Raw genomic sequence first — 19,029 nt, 5'->3', positions numbered from 1 at the left:
AGCGCTGCTACATGATCTCTATGGCACATACGCAACGGCTTCTAGATAGTTCTTCCGCTTCGTCTCTTCTGTTGGCCCGTGCCGCGGCGGACTTGACCCGTCCTGAACTCTATGGTTTTCGGCGCTGACGCGCTAGGGGAGGTGGCAACTCTATTGTTCAGGCGGTGGCGCTCTAGCGGAAGGCTGAGCTGCTTTGTGATTCCCGAGACGCTCTACGCGGACGTGCGGAGCTCCATGGTCTCCGTAGCGGCCCTCTAGACGGTTCTCCCCGATCTCGATGGCTCCGCGCCGCCGGGCCGGGAGGGCGGAAGGGACGTTGCCCTTTTAAGCCAAGGGGCGGCGGGGGCCGCACGAGCCGCCATGGAGCCGGACGCGCTGGAGTCGTGGATCAGTGAGTGAGGCTGGGGGGCAACGGGGCCCTCCGCGCGGACACCCGGATCAACCCCCCACGTCCTCCCGTCAGCGCCACAGTGTGATCCGGATCAACCCCCCCTCACCATCCGTCAGCGCTACAGTGTGATCCGGATCAAACCCCTCCCCCATCCGTCAGCGCCACAGTATGATCCGGATCAACCCCCCTCACCATCCGTCAGCGCCACAGTGTGATCCGGATCAAACCCCCCCCCCATCCGTCAGCGCCACAGTATGATCCGGATCAACCCCCCTCACCATCCGTCAGCGCCACAGTGTGATCCGAATCAACCCCCCTCGTCCTTCCGTCAGCGCCACAGTGTGATCCGGATCAACCCCCCCTCACCATCCGTCAGCGCCACAGTGTGATCCGAATCAACCCCCCTCGTCCTCCCGTCAGCGCCACAGTGTGTTCCGGATCAACCCCCCCTCACCATCCGTCAGCGCTACAGTGTGATCCGGATCAACCCCCCCCCCATCCGTCAGCGCCACAGTATGATCCGGATCAACCCCCCTCACCATCCGTCAGCGCTACAGTGTGATCCGGATCAAACCCCTCCCCCATCCGTCAGCGCCACAGTATGATCCGGATCAACCCCCCTCACCATCCGTCAGCGCCACAGTGTGATCCGGATCAACCCCCCTCACCATCCGTCAGCGCCACAGTGTGATCCGGATCAACCCCCCTCACCATCCGTCAGCGCCACAGTGTGATCCGGATCAACCCCCCCTCACCATCCGTCAGCGCCACAGTGTGATCCGGATCAACCCCCCCTCACCATCCGTCAGCGCCACAGTGTGATCCGAATCTACCCCCCTCGTCCTCCCGTCAGCGCCACAGTGTGTTCCGGATCAACCCCCCTCACCATCCGTCAGCGCCAGTGTGATCCGAATCTACCCCCCTCGTCCTCCCGTCAGCGCCACAGTGTGTTCCGGATCAACCCCCCTCACCATCCGTCAGCGCCACAGTGTGATCCGGATCAACCCCCCCTCACCATCCGTCAGCGCCACAGTGTGATCCGAATCTACCCCCCTCGTCCTCCCGTCAGCGCCACAGTGTGTTCCGGATCTCACTGTGGCGCTGACGGAGGGATGGTGAGGGGGGTGATGCGGATCAAGTCCCCTCATCACTCCCTCGTCAGCGCCAGTGTGATCCGAATCAACCCCCTCCCCTCCCTGATCGCTTCCACAGCACGTTCCAGATCAGCTGGGCCATCCACACCTGGGGATCACCCCTGCCAGACCAGAGAGCCCACCTCACCGCCTGGCCCCCACCCCCCAAATGCACCCACCCCTGCCGTGACCAGTTCCACCCCCAACTCTGATCTGTGGGGTGTCAGTGTCTCTCTCTTTTAGGCTTGTTCTCAAGCCACTGCACCTTCAGATACACAGTTTGTTATCCTGTTGATGTTAACTTGTGCTCCCCCGTCTCTTTGTTGTGTGCACCTGTCGTCTCTCAATCATACATTTTAGATTATAAACTCTTTGGGGCAGGGACTCTCCTTTCATATGTGTGTGCAGTGCCTAGTGCAGTGGGGCCTTGATGTCTGGTTGGGGCCTCAGTACTGCCACAATACAGATCCACCTGCCACCCACACTCTGATCCAGCTCCAGTCCCATCATTCATTTATGCTCTCCTGACAAGTCATTAATGAAGGATAATGGAGTGGACAGTATGCTTATAACATTTGTGGATTACGCCAAACTGGGAGGGGTTCCAAGCACGTTGCAGGACAAGATTAGAATTCAAAAGGACCTTGGCAAAGTAGAGAATTGGTCTGAAATCAACAAGATGAAATACCATAAAGACAAATGCAAAGTACCTCAGGAAGGAAAAATCAAATGCACAACTACAAAATAGGGAGAAACTGACTAGGTGGTAGCACTACTGAAGAGGATCTGGGGGGCTTTAGTGGATCACAAATTGAATATGAGTCAACAATGTGATGCAGTTGTGAAAAGAGCTAATGTCATTTGGGGTGTATGAATAGGAGTGTCGTATGTAAGGCCTTGTCTACGCTACCAGGGGGAGATCGATCTAAGTTACATGAATAACGTAGCTGCAGTTGACGTATTTAGATCTACTTACCACGGGGTCCACGCTACACGATGTCGATGGGAGACACTCTCCCGTCGACTCCCCTTGCGCTTCTTGTTCACTAGACCCGCTAAATTGACCGCTGATGCATCGATCGCCACACATCAGTAAGTGTAGACAAGCCCTTAGACACAGGAGGTAATTGTACTGCTGTACTCTGCACAGGTGAGGCCTCAGCTGGAGTACTGTGTCCAATTTTGGGTGCCATACTTTAGGAAGGATGTAGACCAATTGGATAGCCCCCGGAGGACAGCAACAAAAATTATAAAAGGTTCTGAAAACCTGACCTGTGAGGAAAGGTTAAAAAAACTGGGCATGTTTATACTTGAGAAAAGAAGACTGAGGGAGGACCTGATAATAGTCTTCCAATATATTAAGGGATGTTATAAAGCGGATGGTGACCAATTGTTCTCCATGTCCACTGAAGGTAGGACATGAAGTAATGGGGCTAATCTGCAGCCAGGGAGATTTAGGTTAGATATTAGGAAAAACTTTCTAACTGGAAAGGTAATTAAGCTCTGGAACAGGCCTCCAAGGGTGGTTGTGAAATCCCCACTATTGGAGGTTTAAGCACAGGCTGCACAAACACCTGTCAGGGATGGTCTAGGTTTACTTGGGCCTGCCTCAGTGCAGGGGGCTGAAGTTGATGACTTCTCAAGGTTCCTTCTAGCCCTACATTTCAGTGATTCTCTGTGGGGTGGCTCTGATCCCCTGCCCGACTTCACCTGCAGGTAATGTTTGCAAACTTCCTGCCATGGTATTTCACTAACTTCCATCTCAGTTCCAGTTTTGACTCCTTCGGGGGAGGCATGTGGAGGGTCTGCTCTCCCCCCAGTGTGAACCTCTGTTAATGCAGCTTGTGAAAGGCCAGACTCCCGAGTTAGTGGGTGGTGTTGGTATTACACCCCACCCTTACAATCTGTGTAGCTGATCCTCGCTGGGTGGGAGATTCTCTTTCTGACAGGATACTCTTTTTTCTTCTCTCTCACATCCAGACAGGGCTACGAATCCTCTCAACAAGGATCTGGACTGGGACAGCATCAATGCTTTCTGTGAGCAGCTGAATAAGGAGCTAGAAGGGTGAGTACACTCCTTCTCCTTCCTCCCTCTAATACAGTGGCTCTCAACCTTTCCAGACCACTGTACCCCTTTCAGGAGTCTGATTTGTCTTGGGTACCCACAAGTTACACCTCACTTAAAAACTACTTGCTTACAGAATCAGACATAAAAATACAAAAGTGTCACAGCCACTATTACTGAAAAATTGCTCACTTTCTCATGTTTACCATGTAATTATAAAATAAATCAATTGGAATATAAATGTTGTACTTACATTTCAGTGTATAGTAGATAGAGCAGTATAAACAAGTCATTGTCTGTATGAAATTTTAGTTTGTACTGACTTTGCTAGTGCTCTCTACAGAGCCATCCCTTGGGTATGGCGAATCAGGGCAACCGCTTTGGGGGGCTCCGCGGTCCGGTGCAATTGGCCGGAGTGGTCGGTCCCGGAAGTGACAGATTCGTCACTTCCGCCCCAGGCCCCGTACCGCCCTAGGAAAGGCCCTAGCTCTCTGTGTAGCCTGTTGTAAAACTAGACAAATATCTAGATGAGTTGATGTACCCCTGAAAGATTTCTACGTACCCCTGGTTGAGAAGCACTGCTCTAACAGCTCCAGGTTACACACCTGGATTCCAAATGCACAAACTTGTAAGCTAAGCAGGGTCATTCTGAGTCTGTGCTTGGATCGAGGAGAACCTCTCAGGGAAAAGTCCTTCTGCTTCAGGAAATGGCATAAAAGCCCAGTGGGTGGCATTCTTTCTTCTCTCTGATGCAGTACTGTGCCCTGCTCCTCTTCGGTGATCCTTCAATGCCAAGGGGGTTCATTGGTGGGTTTTTAGGTGGCTCTGGAGCCCAAGTGGTGCCCTGCAGATTTTCCCACAGAAGTGACGGGTGTAATTTTGGAGGAGACATAGTTGTTCTTTCCTCCTTTGTCACTTCTCCGTCTCATGAGTACGTCTGTTCTCCTCAAAGTGAGCTGTGGCTTGGAGTATGGTGTGGCGCCGCTGTGTTCTTTTCTGCGCCGAGTCCTCCCAGTTTGTTGGGTTGATGCCTCCCTTTTTAAGGTGTACTTTCAGTATGTCTTTCAAGCGCTTCCGCTGCCCTCACGTGGTGTTTGGGGGAGGAGAGGGAGGATGTTGCTACTCAAGGAGATGTAAAACTGAGGTCCTGGTTGCTTCTGACCCATGGCTCTTTTTGCGAGAACAGGAGTCCTGGCCAAATTCCTACAAGGATAGTTACATTCTGCCAACCTGAAAGAGCCTTTAAAGTTTCACACTGGGAGATCACTCTTCTCTTCCCCCCCCCCCCCCCTTATGACTTTGCTGTGTAGCTTTGCTTGTGCATTCCACCCCAGAGGCAGCTGCATTAGTGGGGCAGTGAAGGATTCCTACAGAGATTTGTACAGGACTTTGAGATCCTTTGGGATTGGAGATGCTCTAAGGTCCCATCAGTTAATTAATGAAGTTGCCGTGTGCTATTGAAACTAGCCCCTTTGCCCCAAGCACATTGAGGGGCCCCTTAAGGACTTTGTGCATACCCAGTGGTATGAGCAAGAGCTGTGTCCCCTGGAGAGATGCCGGTCCATTTCTCAATAATACCTAGCCCTTGTATAGAGGTATTTCATCAATAGATCTCAAAGTGCTTTACGATGGAAATCAGTATTATTGTCCCCATTTTACAGATGGGGAAACTGAGGCACAGACTGAGGAAGTGACTTCCCCCAAGGTCACCTAGCAGTCCAGTGGCACAACCAGGAAATTAACCCAATCTCCTGAGTCCCGGTCCAGTGCTGTATCCTTTAGGTCACACTGTCTCCCTACAACCACTGTGCTTTTTCCCCTTCCAGTCCCCCGCTTGCCACCCGACTTTTAGCTCACAAGATCCAGTCTCCGCAGGAATGGGAAGCCATCCAGGCCTTAACGGTAAGGGAGAGGCTCTCCAGACGGGTTAGACAGATTAAAGGCCAGGGCGGGGAGTGTCCTGTTTTGCTCTTTGGGCTGTGGGGACTCTCCCGTATTGCTCAGCTAAAGCCCTGGTGCACTCAGGCTGTCGGGAAGGGCTGGTAGAGCGCTGCCCATGGGCTGAAGGTTGTTCCATCTGAGTGAAGTGGGGGATCTTACCCCGGAGGGGATCAGTGGGAGTGGCTTGAATGGGCCTTGGATCAGGCCCCTCATAATCTAGTCCGAGCTAGTGCTGTGAATGCCTCTGCTGTGAGCTCCTGTGTTTTCTGTGTCTCTGATGGATTCTCCTCCCCCCCCCCCCCCCCCCACACACACACTAACGTGAGCACGGGGATTCACTGCCTGTCTCTGGGGTGGGGGAGGGAACCCAGAGGACATTCCCACCAGCTGTTTCTCCCTCCCTGTGGTCTGCTGTGTGTTTCAGGCAACCACTTCTGCCTCTGCACCCACCCTTTGTGGGGACAGGTTGTTCCCCTTAGTCAGAAGGCTGGCACCTGTGATATGGAATAGAAGGGGGGAACCAGCCTGGCTGCAACAGAGGCACCCAGGGGTCCCTCCCCAGTGACCCTGACCCCACGAGCCAGGATGTGGGGCCTGCTCTCCCTTTCCCTCGTGCTGCGGGGTCAGTCCTGCCAAGGGGAGCCAGCTCCTCCGCCTGCTGACCCTGACTCAGCCTCTGCTCTCTCAGGTGCTAGAGACCTGCATGAAGAACTGCGGCAAGCGCTTCCACGACGAGGTGGGCAAGTTCCGCTTCCTCAACGAGCTCATCAAGGTGGTGTCGCCCAAGGTGGGTGCCAGCGCCCCGTTGGCAGGGCGGGGCATCAGGCTGGGAGCAGCCAGTGAGGGACATAGAGAGAGGTGGAGCTGGGGTAGGGATTTCCCCACCCCCCTCCCCAACCTGTGCAGATCTACGTTACCTGCTCTCTGTGTGCTCCCAAAGGAGGCCATTGCTGGGAGTGAATGTACTGGGGGAGGAGGACTCGGTTTGCCTCCCTCTGTGTTCCATTGGGACATAGCAAGGCAGCTTCTTGTTGGCCACTATAAACTCCTCTCTACAGAGGAATCTCCCCATATGCACCTTCCCCCTGCCGGGCAAATGGGACTTAAACTGGCCCTTCATCTCACTGTGTCTGAGGCAGGGCCGGCTCCAGGCACCAGCTTGCCAAGCAGGTGCTTGGGGCGGCCACTCTGGAGAGGGGCGGCACGTCCAGCTATTCGGCGGCAATTCAGCGGACGGTCCCTCACTCCAACTTGGAGCGAAGGACCTCCCGCCGAATAGCCACCGCAGATCGCGATCGCGGCTTTTTTTTTTTTTTTTTTTTTTTTTGCCACTTGGGGCGGCAAAAACCCTGGAGCCGGCCCTGGTCTGAGGGCTGCCCCACACTGGCTGGTACTGCCTGGGATCTCATGTAAACTCTGGCCCTCAGGGCCTCACCCACCCTCCCAGCCCCCCTATGCTGGAGGCCAACCACAGTAAGGGGCATGTTGCAAGGGCCGTTACTCACTTCCTCCTTCCCTTCCATTGTCCGTTGGGAGCCATCTCACTTCTCCCTGAGAAGTTGGCCGTGTGTGGATCAGCTCTGCCCATCTCTCCCCTCAGTATCTAGGCAGCCGGACTCCTGAGAAGGTGAAGTTGAAAATCCTGGAGCTGATGTACAGCTGGACGCTGGGGCTCCCTCAGGAAGTGAAGATCACAGAGGCCTATCAGATGCTGAAGAAACAAGGTGAGAGCCAGGTATCTCCTTTGGGGAAGGGCCTTCCTCTGCTGTGGCAGAAGCTGGGTCCAGGCTGGATTCTGGCCTTCTCTGTGCTCGGGCCTGGTCTAGCAACTTGAACTGTGCAGCCCATACGAGGCTGGAGGGAGCAAATGGGAACTTTAGCAATCCAAGAAAGATGGGGAGAGTCACTGGTGGTCTGACCTCTGTGTGGGGTGAAGGGGGATGTGACATCTGTCTTCCTCACCAACCCCAAGATGTGGCTTCATAAGAGGTGGTGCCATAGGAATAATACGGTTATGGCAGACCAGGACATGTGATGCATGGAATGACTGGGATGATTTCCTGCTAGTGGGGACTTGGAGATGCTGCAGACGATGCACGGCTGGAGCAGGGGGTGGGTGGAGCATGCCCCCCAACCCTGACGCAGAGCTGAATTGGACCAGCCAGAGGGAAAGAAGATGTCCATTGTGTGAGGCCTAGATCAGGGCTTCCTGGAGCGGGGTTAGCAGAAGAGCCCTCTGGTAACCCCAGCACCGCCCCAGTGAGATGAGGGCTGGGCCCGGTGATGTCTCTGCTCCTCTCCCCCGCAGGAATCGTGAAGTGCGACCCGAAGCTGCCGGACGAGGCTCCCTTGCCCCTGCCTCCCCCCCGGCCCAAGAACATCATCTTTGATGACGAGGAGAAGTCCAAGGTGAGGGCTCTGTGGGAGGAGGAGCAGAAGGCCAGGCCTTCCTGCGTCTGTGCTCACTCATCTCCGTCCGTGGGGCTGGCTGGCGCAGCAACAAGACCTGGAGCTCGTTCGCCTGCTGTGTGCTGTGCTCAGGAAGGGGACATGCTTAGGGCGTGATCCAAAGCAAACCACTAGAGAGATTCCCACCGATTTCAGTGGGCTCTGAAGCAGGCCCTTAGAAAGAGAGAGACTTGCTCTTTGACCTATTGAACTAGATGCTGCTGGATACTGATTAGGGCGATAGCATGGGGACTAGTATGACCTAGCATTGACACTCGTTTGAATGAATAGCAGCTGCCATAATATTACCGAGGCGATGGCTCCTCTTGCCACGTGGCATAAACTGATTGCAGCTCAGAGCGCAGGCACTCTTCCTCTCCCTCCCCCCAGGACACGTATGGCCCAATTGGTTAACCCTTCCTTGAACCATCCAGCATCGGCCTCCCTCACAGCTGGGATACCAGACGGATAAGCCACCGCTCTGGCAGTGCTGATGCTCTTAAAATGGGGAAAGCTGGAATGAGGCGTCTCTGGCAGCAACTCCATAGTCAAGGCTGTCCAGCTGTTTCCAGTGGCAGCCAGGTCGGGATCCCAGCTCTTCACTGTGCAGCGCCCTGCACATGAGACTTGGCGGGAGGGTCCAGTGTTGATCGGACAAAGTGTTTGTAGAGAAGCTTCTGGAAAAGTGGCCTTCCCCTTTTCCTGACAGTCTCACCCCTTGTTGAAACAACTCTTTGGTGATGACTCCAAAGGGTGGGTGTGGCTGTGAGGGTGAGTGGATGGGTGTGCGAGGAGCTTTCAGAGTCCCTATAGGAAGGGCACTGGGTCTGAAGCTAACAGAGAGAGCTTTACTCCCAGGGAGTTATTCATTGGCACTAACGAAGGCAACGCATTAACGAGTCTGGGGCATGGCTAAACACACGAGTTGTGGCACTTTGACGATACTGGTAGAATTAAAGCTGAACCCCACCCTCCAGCGTGGACCTAGTTCTACCAGCGTAACTGTGATGTGTGCTGACCTGTATAGCTGTTCTCGTAGGGAATGGGGAATAAGGTAGGCCGGTGTAAGCGCCTTTATCATGGTATAAATGCAACCACTCTAGGGGATTGTGCTGCCATTCCTGGTAGTAGGGAAAAGTCACTCCCCCAGCCAACACAGCTGTACTAGGACCAAAAACTGTGTGTAGACTGGGCCTCAGGGAAAATCCCTTCTGTCAGGTGTCGCTTTTCTCTGTTTAAATTTATGGAGATATCCTGTCTCCTAGATCTGGAAGGGACCTTGAAAGGTCATCGAGTCCAGCCCCTGCCTTCACTAGCAGGACCAAGTACTGATTTTGCTCCAGAGCCCTAAGTGGCCCCCTCAAGGATTGAACTCACAACCCTGGGTTTAGCAGGCCAATGCTCAAACCACTGAGCTATCCCTCCTCCCAATCAGGTTTCACTTCCTCTGTGCCAGGGAAGTCGTTCTCCAGCTCCCCATACCGTCAGACAAGGCCGGAATTTCTAATGTAATAAAACAAGCCGGGAAAAAACGTGTTTGTGTGGAGTGTTGGGGGACCTTTGAGGTTCTTTAGTATGTATCAGAAAGAAGCACACAAACAAAGGCACACGCCCAGTTATGTTTCCCTTTGCCGCTCGCCTTTGAGGTCATTTGTGGCCCTTTAACTGTCCTCTCAAACGTTCAGGGTCTTCCCTGTGCTGAGGGCGGGGATGTTCCGTTTACCAGCGATGCCCCAGCCTTAGTTCTGTGTTAACAGAACAGTCTGCCTGGGAACCATCTGCTTTAGAGTGACCCCTGCTGCCAGCGACCCAGGCTTGGAATTGCCTCCTCTGCCCCAGTCCACGTGCTTCCCTGTCTCTCTTGCAGATGCTGGCTCGCCTGCTGAAAAGCTCCCATTCTGAGGACCTCCGGGCTGCCAACAAGCTCATCAAGGAAATGGTTCAGGAGGTGAATTTCCTCATACAGGCTGTCACCAGGGAAGGGGCGCTGAGGATTTATCCACTGCCACCCCCCAGGGAGGAGAAGCCTGGCACAAGATGCAGAGAGGTCCTGGGATGGGGTGGAGCATATGGCCAGTGTGCTTGCATCCTCGTATTGACCTGGCAAGCAAGGGAGCCCACTTCCCATGACATCACGGGAGGGGCCAATAGGGGGGTGAGGAGAGAGATCCCTGGGATTTGGAAGTAAATTCTGCTCTCCCCAGTCAGGTGGAGGTGGAGGGGGACATGGGACATGGGCACAGAGGGCGTTCTTGGAGCACATACCCTGCTGTGGCGCCCTCTGCTGGTGCAATCCCAGCCCCTGTGCCATGCAGTGGGTGCTGGATGGTCACCAGTGTAAACTGAATCTCTCCACCCAAGCTGCAACCATTCCAGGAGAAGCCCCTCCCTGCCCTGCTCTCTCCAGATGTCATTCGAAGGGGGAAGCCGCTCTGTGCCCGCTGTCGTAGCCGTCCCAGTCCCAACTTGTGGGGAGGGAGGACATCAGACCCCCCTCACCCATCTGCTCCTCCCGCTCCAGGACCAGAAGCGAATGGAGAAGATCTCCAAGCGTACGAACGCCATTGAGGAGGTGAACAACAACGTGAAGCTGCTGACGGAGATGGTAACCAGCTACAGCAAGGGGGAGACGACGGAGAGCAGTGAGGACCTCATGAAGGTGAGGGCGGGGACTGCCCCAGAGTCACTTCCCTCTGTCTCACACACCAGGGTGAGGTAGAGAGGCCCTAGGGTGAAGTGGGTTTTTACTCTGCAGCTCCTGCCATCTCCCTTTCCCCGTCCCCTCCTGAGCGCTTCCCCGCCGCCCACCTCCGCCCCCTTTCTCTCCCCCAGGAGCTGTACCAGCGCTGCGAGCGCATGAGGCCCATGCTCTTCCGGCTCGCCAGCGACACCGAGGACAACGACGAGGCGCTAGGTAAGCTGAGCCGCCCGCCAGCGCAGCACAGCCCCCCTCGCTAACCCCTCTGCCTCCCCTTCAGCTGTGTCCGACGTTGCATTGCTCTGCACCCCGTCCCCACCCTGCCCGCTGTGCCATCCCCCTGGGATGAGGGGGGCTGAGCTGCAAGCGGGTGCTGGGGAAAGCCCAGCTGTGCGTCGTGCGTTGCCAGACAGTGAATCGGGGGAACCTATGTTCACCCCTTAGGAACATGCCATTGAAAGTGCAATGGTGGAGGGGGGTGTGGCAGATTGGAGGAGAACCCGGGCAATGGGCGATTGCTCTGGGGCACGGGGCTGCGATAACAAAGATGTCTTTGCCAAAGCAAAGAGTCAGTTCCCTGGCTCTCCTCTGCCCCAATCTATAGAGGGACAGGGAACGCCAGGGCCTGCACAGGGCACATGGCCAGGCTGCCACTTGACACCCCACCTCCTCTTCTGCCTTCGAATCCCCTGCCCCTTCTATTGCAGCGGAAATCCTGCAGGCTAATGACAACCTGACCCAGGTGATCAACCTGTACAAGCAGCTCGTGAGAGGAGAGGAGATCAATGGAGAGACTGTGGCTGGCCCCCTCCGAGGTGAGGAGCCCTCAAGGGAGGAGGGGAGTTAAGGGGGAGATCCAGCCAGGGGAGGTGGCAGTCAGGTGGGGAGGTGGAAGGGTGCGATTGGGGCCTGGAGCAGGGTAACTGGGAGGCTGAGATGAGGAAGACACTTGATGAGCCAGACGACATGCCGGAGGTGCTTTGGGAGGGGGAGATCAGAGACTGTGGGTGAGGCTGAAGCCAGAAGGGGGAGCAGAGAGGGGCGTGGGGGTAAGAAGGTGGATTGGTGACCGAGCCAGCTCCCAGCAGAGTGAGAAGATTAGGGGAGGGATTCTCTCTTTACAGCTGCTCAGTGATCAAAGCCTCTGTGTCTTCCCTACAGGCAGCACCTCAGCACTCCTGGACCTGTCGGGACTGGACATGCCAGCGCCGGGCCCCTCCTACCCAGCCTTACCCACCCTGTCGGGTGGCTCCATGCTCCCTGTGCCTGACCCAGCCAGTGCCGTCTCCCTGCTGGATGACGAGCTCATGTCTCTCGGTGAGGAGGGAGAAAACGCTCAGCTGTTACTGCGTGGTTTGCAGGCGAGCGGCGCCTTGAGGGGGGATAGCTGCTGGTGGGAGAGGCTGATGGTGTCTTGACGGGGGTATGTCTGCACTGCAGCTGGCAGTGAGCCACCCCACCTGGGCAGGACAGTCAGACTGGCGCTAGCGGGGCTCAAACTATCATGCTGAAAATAGCAGTGGGGACGTTGCGGCTCCGGCGAAGACTCAGGCTGGTGCCCCGAGCTGAGACCCAGGGATCACGTGGGTGTGAGAGCCTGAGCGGCAACATCCACACCGCTACTGTTAGCGCCCGAGCTCGGCCCCACTAGCGCCAGTCTGTCTACCCAGGCTGGGAGTGTAGACACGTCCTGGCAGGCCGAGAGGTTACTGCTCCGTACTGCCCCATGGGAAACCCCCGTTCGCCTCTGAGTCTTCGTGCCTTGCGAGCACCTGGGCCCTTCGCAAGCCGCTCTCGTTTCCTAGAGTGCAATAAACCTCTAGTGCGCAGACACAACATAGCACAGGAGCTAATGGTTATGAGCCCAGAGGGGTGGGGATCTCCGCCCTGGGGCCCCCCACTCCGTCGCTGGGGCTGCTGACGTTGCCCCGGGGAGCTGCCTTGTACAGATATGTTGCCAACAGACGCTGCGGGCTGCCGATGCAGAGTAGATCCCAGGGAATGCAGCTCCCAAGGAGGCTGCTATGGGACATAGGCTCCTAAATCACTTAGGGGCTTTGGAAGATGTTCCCTTTAGTGATTGTCCTCTGTCTGCCTCGGGGGTAGGATTGCTAAGTGACGTTAGCGCTCTCCTTTTGTGGGGCCAGCTTGTGCCATTGACTCTCTTGGGTCCCTGCCTGTCCCCTCTGTGCTGAAGGGCAACTGAGTAGCCTGGAACCAGAGAAAGAAGCTGATGGAGAGTGGGGAGTGACCAGACCTGATGGGGTGGAAACTAGGGGCACTTTGCTTTCTTCCCGGCCCGCCATCCCTGCATGTCTTCTCCACCCCACCTAGCTCCGTTTAGCAGCTGCCCACCTCTCAGGCTGTCAGCCCCCGCTTCAGTTACCCGCAGGGCTCTTTGCTCATGTCGACTCTTTTCTTCTCACAGGGCTGAATGACCCAACCCCCCAGGCTGGGGACAGCAGTGGCTGGAACAGTTTCCAGGTAACGGTCTTAGAGCAGAGGGGCAGTAGTTTGTGAGAGGGAGGAAGAGACTGAAGATGAGGCATCATGGTTACATGGGGCGGTGGTGTATACGCACTGGGAATGGTGGGGCAGCGCGTGGGATAGAGGGGGTGGTGCTGCATGTGTGATGGGGACAGCAGGAGTGTGTGTGACGGGGACGGCACTGTGTGGGGACAAAAGGGGGATGGCGGCGTGTGTGACAGGGACGGCCATGTGGGGGGCAAAAGGGGGATGGGGGTGTGTGGGGCAGAGGGGAGTGCGGCATGTGTGATGGGGACGGCGGTGTGTGGGGCAAAAGGGGGATGGCGGCATGTGTGACGGGGACGGCGGTGTGTGGGGCAAAAGGGGGATGACGGCATGTGTGACGGGGACGGCGGTGTGGGGGGCAAAAGGGGGATGGTGGCGTGTGACGGGGACGGCGGTGTGTGGGGCAAAAGGGGGATGGTGGCGTGTGTCGGGGACGGCGGTGTGGGGGGCAAAAGGGGGATGGCGGGGTGTGTGTCGGGGACGGCGGTGTGTGGGGCAGAGGACCTCTGCAGGGAGCAGAGACCCACAGAGTGCTGGGGAGCAGTGTTGTACAAACCCCAGGCACAGGCTGGCTGTTGAGCCAGGCGTGTCCCTTGCTGTAGTGCCCTCTGGCTGTCATTGCAGGATAGCAATGAGCCCAGCCTGCCCTCCATCCCAGCTGCTCCAGCACTTAAAGCAGAGGCAGGAACACCCGCCCCGGGCCCTTCCCCTGTCACCAGTGGCCTGGATGACCTGGATCTGCTGGGGAAGACTCTGTTACAACAGTCCCTGCCTCCAGAGTCGCAGCAAGTCCGATGGTAAGAGCCAGGGCCAGGATCAGGGGTGAGGAACGGACGGGATCAGCCGGACTTTCCTTTGCCCTCTTCCAAGCATCATGCGCTTGTTCCAATGGCCTGTTCCCTTATCTCTTCCACCCCCAGGGAGAAGCAGCCGGCCCCCCGGCTCACGTTACGGGACCTCCAGAACAAGACAAGCTCTGGCACCTCAGTGACTGCCACCAGCAGCACCCCCACCCTGCTCCGGAACATCTCCTCGAGCCCTGCGGCCCCCCTACCGCCTCCTTTGGAGCAGCCTGCCCCTGCCACGCTTCCGAGAACCACTCCCACGCCAGCCGGAGCTATGCTGCCCCCTCTGGGGCTCCCCGCTCCCACGTCCCCCCAGGAGATCTCGCTGGCGAACATCACAGTGCCTCTGGAGTCCATCAAACCGAGTGAGTGAGGGGGAAGAGACCGCTGGCTGGGGGCAGCCGGGTTATAAGGAATCCTCACCTGACTGGGTGTAGGAGAGGGCCCAGGGGATTGGTTGTCCCGTCTGGGGGTTTCCATCAATCCCATGTCTGTGTAGCATGATAGGCTCCAGCCAGTGCCCATCTCTCTGCTCCTACTGACGCTGTTCTCTGGCCTCCCCTCCCTGCAGGCAGCATCCTGCCGGTGACGGTCTACGACCAGCATGGCTTCCGGGTCCTCTTCCACTTCGCCCGAGACTCTCTGCCCGAGCGGCCTGACGTGCTGGTGGTGGTGATCTCCATGCTCAGCACAGCCCCGCTGCCCATCCGCAACATCGTCTTTCAGTCTGCCGTCCCCAAGGTAGCGAAGGCTGGATCCTCTTGGGGGGTGGGATGGGGGAGGTTCTTACTGCTCCTGACCCAATCTCGGGAGCTTGCAAAGGCTGTGTTTCTGCTTCTCCCCGCCCCTCCCACAGCAATGGGAATGGTCCACATGCTGCTCGTGGTCAGTGAATCAGCCTGTATCTCTCAGAAAGGAGGCTGGACAGGTCACCAACCAAGTGATCTCAGGGCTTGGCTGCTCCAGGGTGGGTGGGCACAAACCCCAGATCCTCCGTCTATTTATGCACGCTGCAGTGAAGGCAGATTTGGGGTGGGGAGGGCTCCAAGCTGGGGGCTGAGTTCATTCCTTCTCTTCTCCCCACCCCACTGCTAATAGCTGTGTTTCTCCGCGCCCAATGGATGGAAATCTCTGGTCCAGGGGCCGAGCATGATCCAGTGAAGAGGGCTAGGAGATCCAGGCTCTAATCCCAGCTCTGCCACTGACCTGCTGGGTGACCTTGGCAAGTCACTTCCCCTCAGCATCTCTCCGTAAAGCAGGGTGACGATGTGTCACTGTCCCCTGGGAAGCGCTTGGAGATCAGCGGGCAGGGAGGGCTGTGGGAGAGCTAGGGCTGGGAATGACTGAGCGCCCTCTGGGGAGTTTCTGACTGGGGTGGCTGGCGTGGGGGTGCCTTCCCTCATGGGGCACAGTCTACGCTCGGGTTTAGACAGCCGGGCCCTATCACCCTCCTCTGGGGGTATCGGACGGTGACGCCCCCGGCCTCTCACCACAGGTGATGAAGGTCAAGTTACAGCCGCCCTCGGGGACAGAGCTCCCGGCGTTTAACCCCATCGTCCACCCGACTGCCATCACCCAAGTCCTGCTGCTCGCCAACCCGCAGAAGGTAAGGGCACCTCGCCTGCTGCACAGAGCCCCCTGGGGCGAGCGTCTCCCTGTGCCGGGTAGCGCTGCTCCGGGATGGGGCTGGCACCTCTCTCCCTGACCTGCAGCTCCCTCTCTCATTCCCATGCTCATGCCAGCTCTCCCGAGCCCCTTCCGCCTTCCTGTGTGTGGGTCTCTCAGACCACATTCCCCAGCCCCACCTCCTGACCACGTTTCCCTTCTCTTCCCAGGAGAAAGTGAGACTACGATACAAGCTGACCTTCACCATGGGGGAGCAAACCTACAATGAAATGGGGGACGTGGACCAGTTCCCCCCTCCAGAGTCCTGGGGCAGCCTCTAGGGCCATGGCTAGGGTGCTTTTCCCGAATCCCAAGGACTCCGCATGCCTGCAGGACTGGAGTCCCCTGGGGCCGGCGCGTGGACTCTGGAACTAGCCACTGTGGGCCAGGGGGCAGCGGCAGTGTGTGTGTGAAGGCTTGTGGATGAGAGCAGAGCCAAGAGAAGGAGGGTGTCGGCTCAGTACAGGGTGGGGGACCGGGATGGAGCAAGAAGCTGCTCTGACCGTCTTCCCTGCTCTTGTAATCCAGCCTCCCCTCCTGCTCCTCTTCTAACCCTGCTTCCCCTTCAGCAGTAGGTATAGTGATCAGCTGAGAGCAACACTAACAAACCCTGGCCTGGGGGCAGAATCCGGGGATCCTCCTTCCTCTTCTGATGTAGGGCCTTTGTTGCTCCTGACCCCCGATCTGCTTCAGACTCCCCATCCAGTCCCTACTCCTAGCAAACTCTGCTCTGGGACCTCTGGGGGTAACTCTTTGGGGGCTCCCCCTTTGCAGCCAGGCCCCAAATCGTCTCTTCTCACCCCGTCATGATTCCCTACCCACAGTGGGATCACCCCGAGATACCGTGTGGAGCAAGGCTGAACGGGCTGGGCGAGGGGCTCTGACCTCCCTTCACCGCAGAGCAGGCATCCGTCCCTGCTGGGGGCAGATTTCCCAGAGTCCTTGGCTCTCGCCCAGGGGCAGAGCAGTGCTGGGGAGGCTGGCTGCTCTGTGACACGGAGGCTGTGAAATGCCAGCAGGGAGGTCTTCAGTTCCATGGCACCCAGGCTGCATCCTGGCTCCCAGCCGCTGACTCAAGCAGGGGGAGGGGGTTCTGGAACTGGCCATGCCCCGTCAGACCATGTCCCATTGCAGCAAGCAGTCAGGGTCATGGTGAGGGCGGGGGCAACATGCCGTATGCGAGAAGGACTAGCAAGAAAGCAGGATGGCCTTGGGCAGCGGTGAGGAAGAGGAGCAGGTATTAAGCATGTCTCCACCCCTGGACTTGAATGAGGCTGTTCCGACCCGCAGGCTCCCCTCCCCTCCCCACCTGTTGCAGGAGCCTGGGGTGAGAAGCAGCTAAAAGCCCTTCCATCGCGCCGTTTGAACTCCTTGGTTTGGGGGGTTTATTCCCTTCCTCTTGTGAGGATGGGCCAGCAGGGGATTCCCCCCCACCTACCCCGCTCACCACCCGGGAGAGTGCAGGCAGCTGCCTGAGGACTTCAAAGGGGGACCCTGCTGGTAGAGCCCCACATGTTGGTACGGGGGAAAGGGAAGGGGGCATTTCTCAGCACTGTTCCGGGAGGAGCTGACTCAGTGCAGGTTAGTGATGAGGGAGCCCAGATTCCAGAGGGCTCTTTGGAGGGAGATGGGAAACCCCTGATGCTCCGTCTGACTGACATAAGGGGCAGGTCTTTCTCCGTGCATCTGGGATTCCAGCAGTTCAATCACTGTGACGCAAAACTGGTATCTGCTGGACCATGATGCTGGTACAGAGGGAAACGGATGGATTAATAGTTGAGCTGCAAGCTACGTCCTTCCCCACTACACCCTCATCTTGCTGATCAGCTTGCAGGCTGCACTAACCCCTCTTCCCCTGCCCACCCCCAGGCAGGTTTCAGGCTCTGTGCTAAGAGGGCTCTGTCTATTTGCAACTGACCTGCATGTCATAGGCAAAACCTCTCCCTGGAGATGCCTTGGAGAGAGGGTGCCGGCATAGGGACCTTGCCCATGAGTGAGGGCTCGATCCAAGTGTCGGAGCCAACCAGTGGGGCTATGCTCCTGTCTTGGGGGAATCAGAATTGCTCTGGGGGGGTAGAGCATGGAGTGGGAGGATGGATTGGAGGGAAGGCCTCTGTGAGGTGGGGCTCTGCTGCGTCTTATTTTCTTTTCTGGTCTCTTTCAGGGTTTTTGTATGGATTTTCTTTGCAGATCTTGTTGGTTCTCGAACAGACTTGTATATATTTTCAGTGCAAATTCTGTACATGGAAAAGGATTTTAAAAACCGCCCGGCGCGAAATCTGCTGTATTTATGGGAAATAAAGAGTGTTCTTTCCTGATGTCTGTGTTTCCTGAGTCAGACTTGGGCAGAGCGCCCCCTGCTGTCACCAGCAAGCCCCACACCTGTAAGCCATGGGAACTCCGCCCCCTGCACTGTCAGTGTCCCTACACCCTCCCAGCTAAGGTGAGTGCCCCCTGTTGGTGCCGGGGAGACACTTCCATCCCTGATGTGGGGATTCTGCTCAGTGCAGCCGGACCTGGGGAGAATGCTGTGCTGGAAGTGTCCCCATTCCCTCTGCCCATGTCAGCACACTGCAGCCTAGACAAATACAGCATGGATCCCCAGTAACGGGGGAGGCAGGGGCTGGATAGTGCCCTCCACCCGCTTTGAGCTCTGTCTACGACAGCCAAACCTGCGTTCACACCCAAACCTGGCCTTGACGCTCACCCTAGCTCAGTTAGCCTCGCCATGAAACTCAGGAGCCTCCCTGGACTTCGTTCACTGCCCTGCGGGAACCAAGTGCCAGTGCAAACGAGAGCAGCGAATCCGCTTGCTGGCTAGTTGGAGCTGTTCTGGATTTCATGGTCTTGGCTCACTGGACTGGGAGCAGCACCTGCTCCTGTTTGGGGCTGGAATGCCCCTCCCTGGTTTCTCAATTCCTTTTTCTGTGCAAGGCTGATGTCAGGAAGAGCTCCCTCCCACTCCTGCTGCTCCCCAGGTTGGAGGAGGATGGAGGGAGGGGACTGCTCTGCAGGGCTGAGCATTTCCACCCTGGAGGGGATTGCTAGGAACTCCTGGCACCGGGGTTAACCCTGACTGTCGAGCCCCCTGACTGAACAGTCTTGGGCCAGGTTCAAGTGCTGTTTGCAGCCAAGCGGCTCGGCTGGCTGCTAGTAACTGTCCCCACTTCCTCTTCCCCTGGGGTTTTCTGTGGGAGCCTCTGCAGCAGCTGCCGCAGCGCGTCTTGTCACACGGTGTGCTGTGAGGCCCCGCTGGCCTCCCAGGGGGCTGGGAAAGATGGTTGGTTTTGGGAAGTAGCAGTAACGGTCGG

The 19,029-nt window shown here is 57.1% G+C and overlaps 1 protein-coding gene across 2 annotated transcripts; it reads left to right on the top strand.

Annotated features, from left to right (window-relative positions):
- The first annotated feature begins 216 nt into the window (after positions 1 to 216).
- Positions 217 to 18,036, top strand: GGA1 (golgi associated, gamma adaptin ear containing, ARF binding protein 1). 2 transcript variants are annotated; one of them, XR_010561313.1, is made up of 18 exons: positions 217 to 391; positions 3,505 to 3,589; positions 5,416 to 5,491; positions 6,219 to 6,317; positions 7,131 to 7,254; positions 7,839 to 7,939; positions 9,846 to 9,926; positions 10,500 to 10,637; positions 10,811 to 10,892; positions 11,384 to 11,491; positions 11,838 to 11,993; positions 13,105 to 13,160; positions 13,833 to 14,005; positions 14,129 to 14,418; positions 14,625 to 14,794; positions 15,549 to 15,659; positions 15,889 to 16,293; positions 17,883 to 18,036. XR_010561313.1 is itself a non-coding variant. In XM_065402107.1 (17 exons), exons 1-17 carry the CDS (start codon positions 361 to 363, stop codon positions 15,997 to 15,999), a joined length of 1,992 nt encoding a protein of 663 aa, XP_065258179.1. In that variant the 5' UTR covers positions 217 to 360; the 3' UTR covers positions 16,000 to 18,036. The 2 variants fall into 2 exon arrangements, 1 of the variants encoding a protein (XP_065258179.1); XM_065402107.1 differs by having other exon boundaries at positions 15,889 to 18,036.
- The last annotated feature ends 993 nt before the right edge of the window (positions 18,037 to 19,029 follow it).

Source organism: Emys orbicularis, chromosome 1 (genome assembly GCF_028017835.1).
Source record: "Emys orbicularis isolate rEmyOrb1 chromosome 1, rEmyOrb1.hap1, whole genome shotgun sequence".
NCBI classification, from domain to species: Eukaryota; Metazoa; Chordata; order Testudines; family Emydidae; genus Emys; species Emys orbicularis.
Note: the sequence above shows the minus strand (reverse complement) of the source record. Positions and strands in the feature narration are given on the sequence as shown.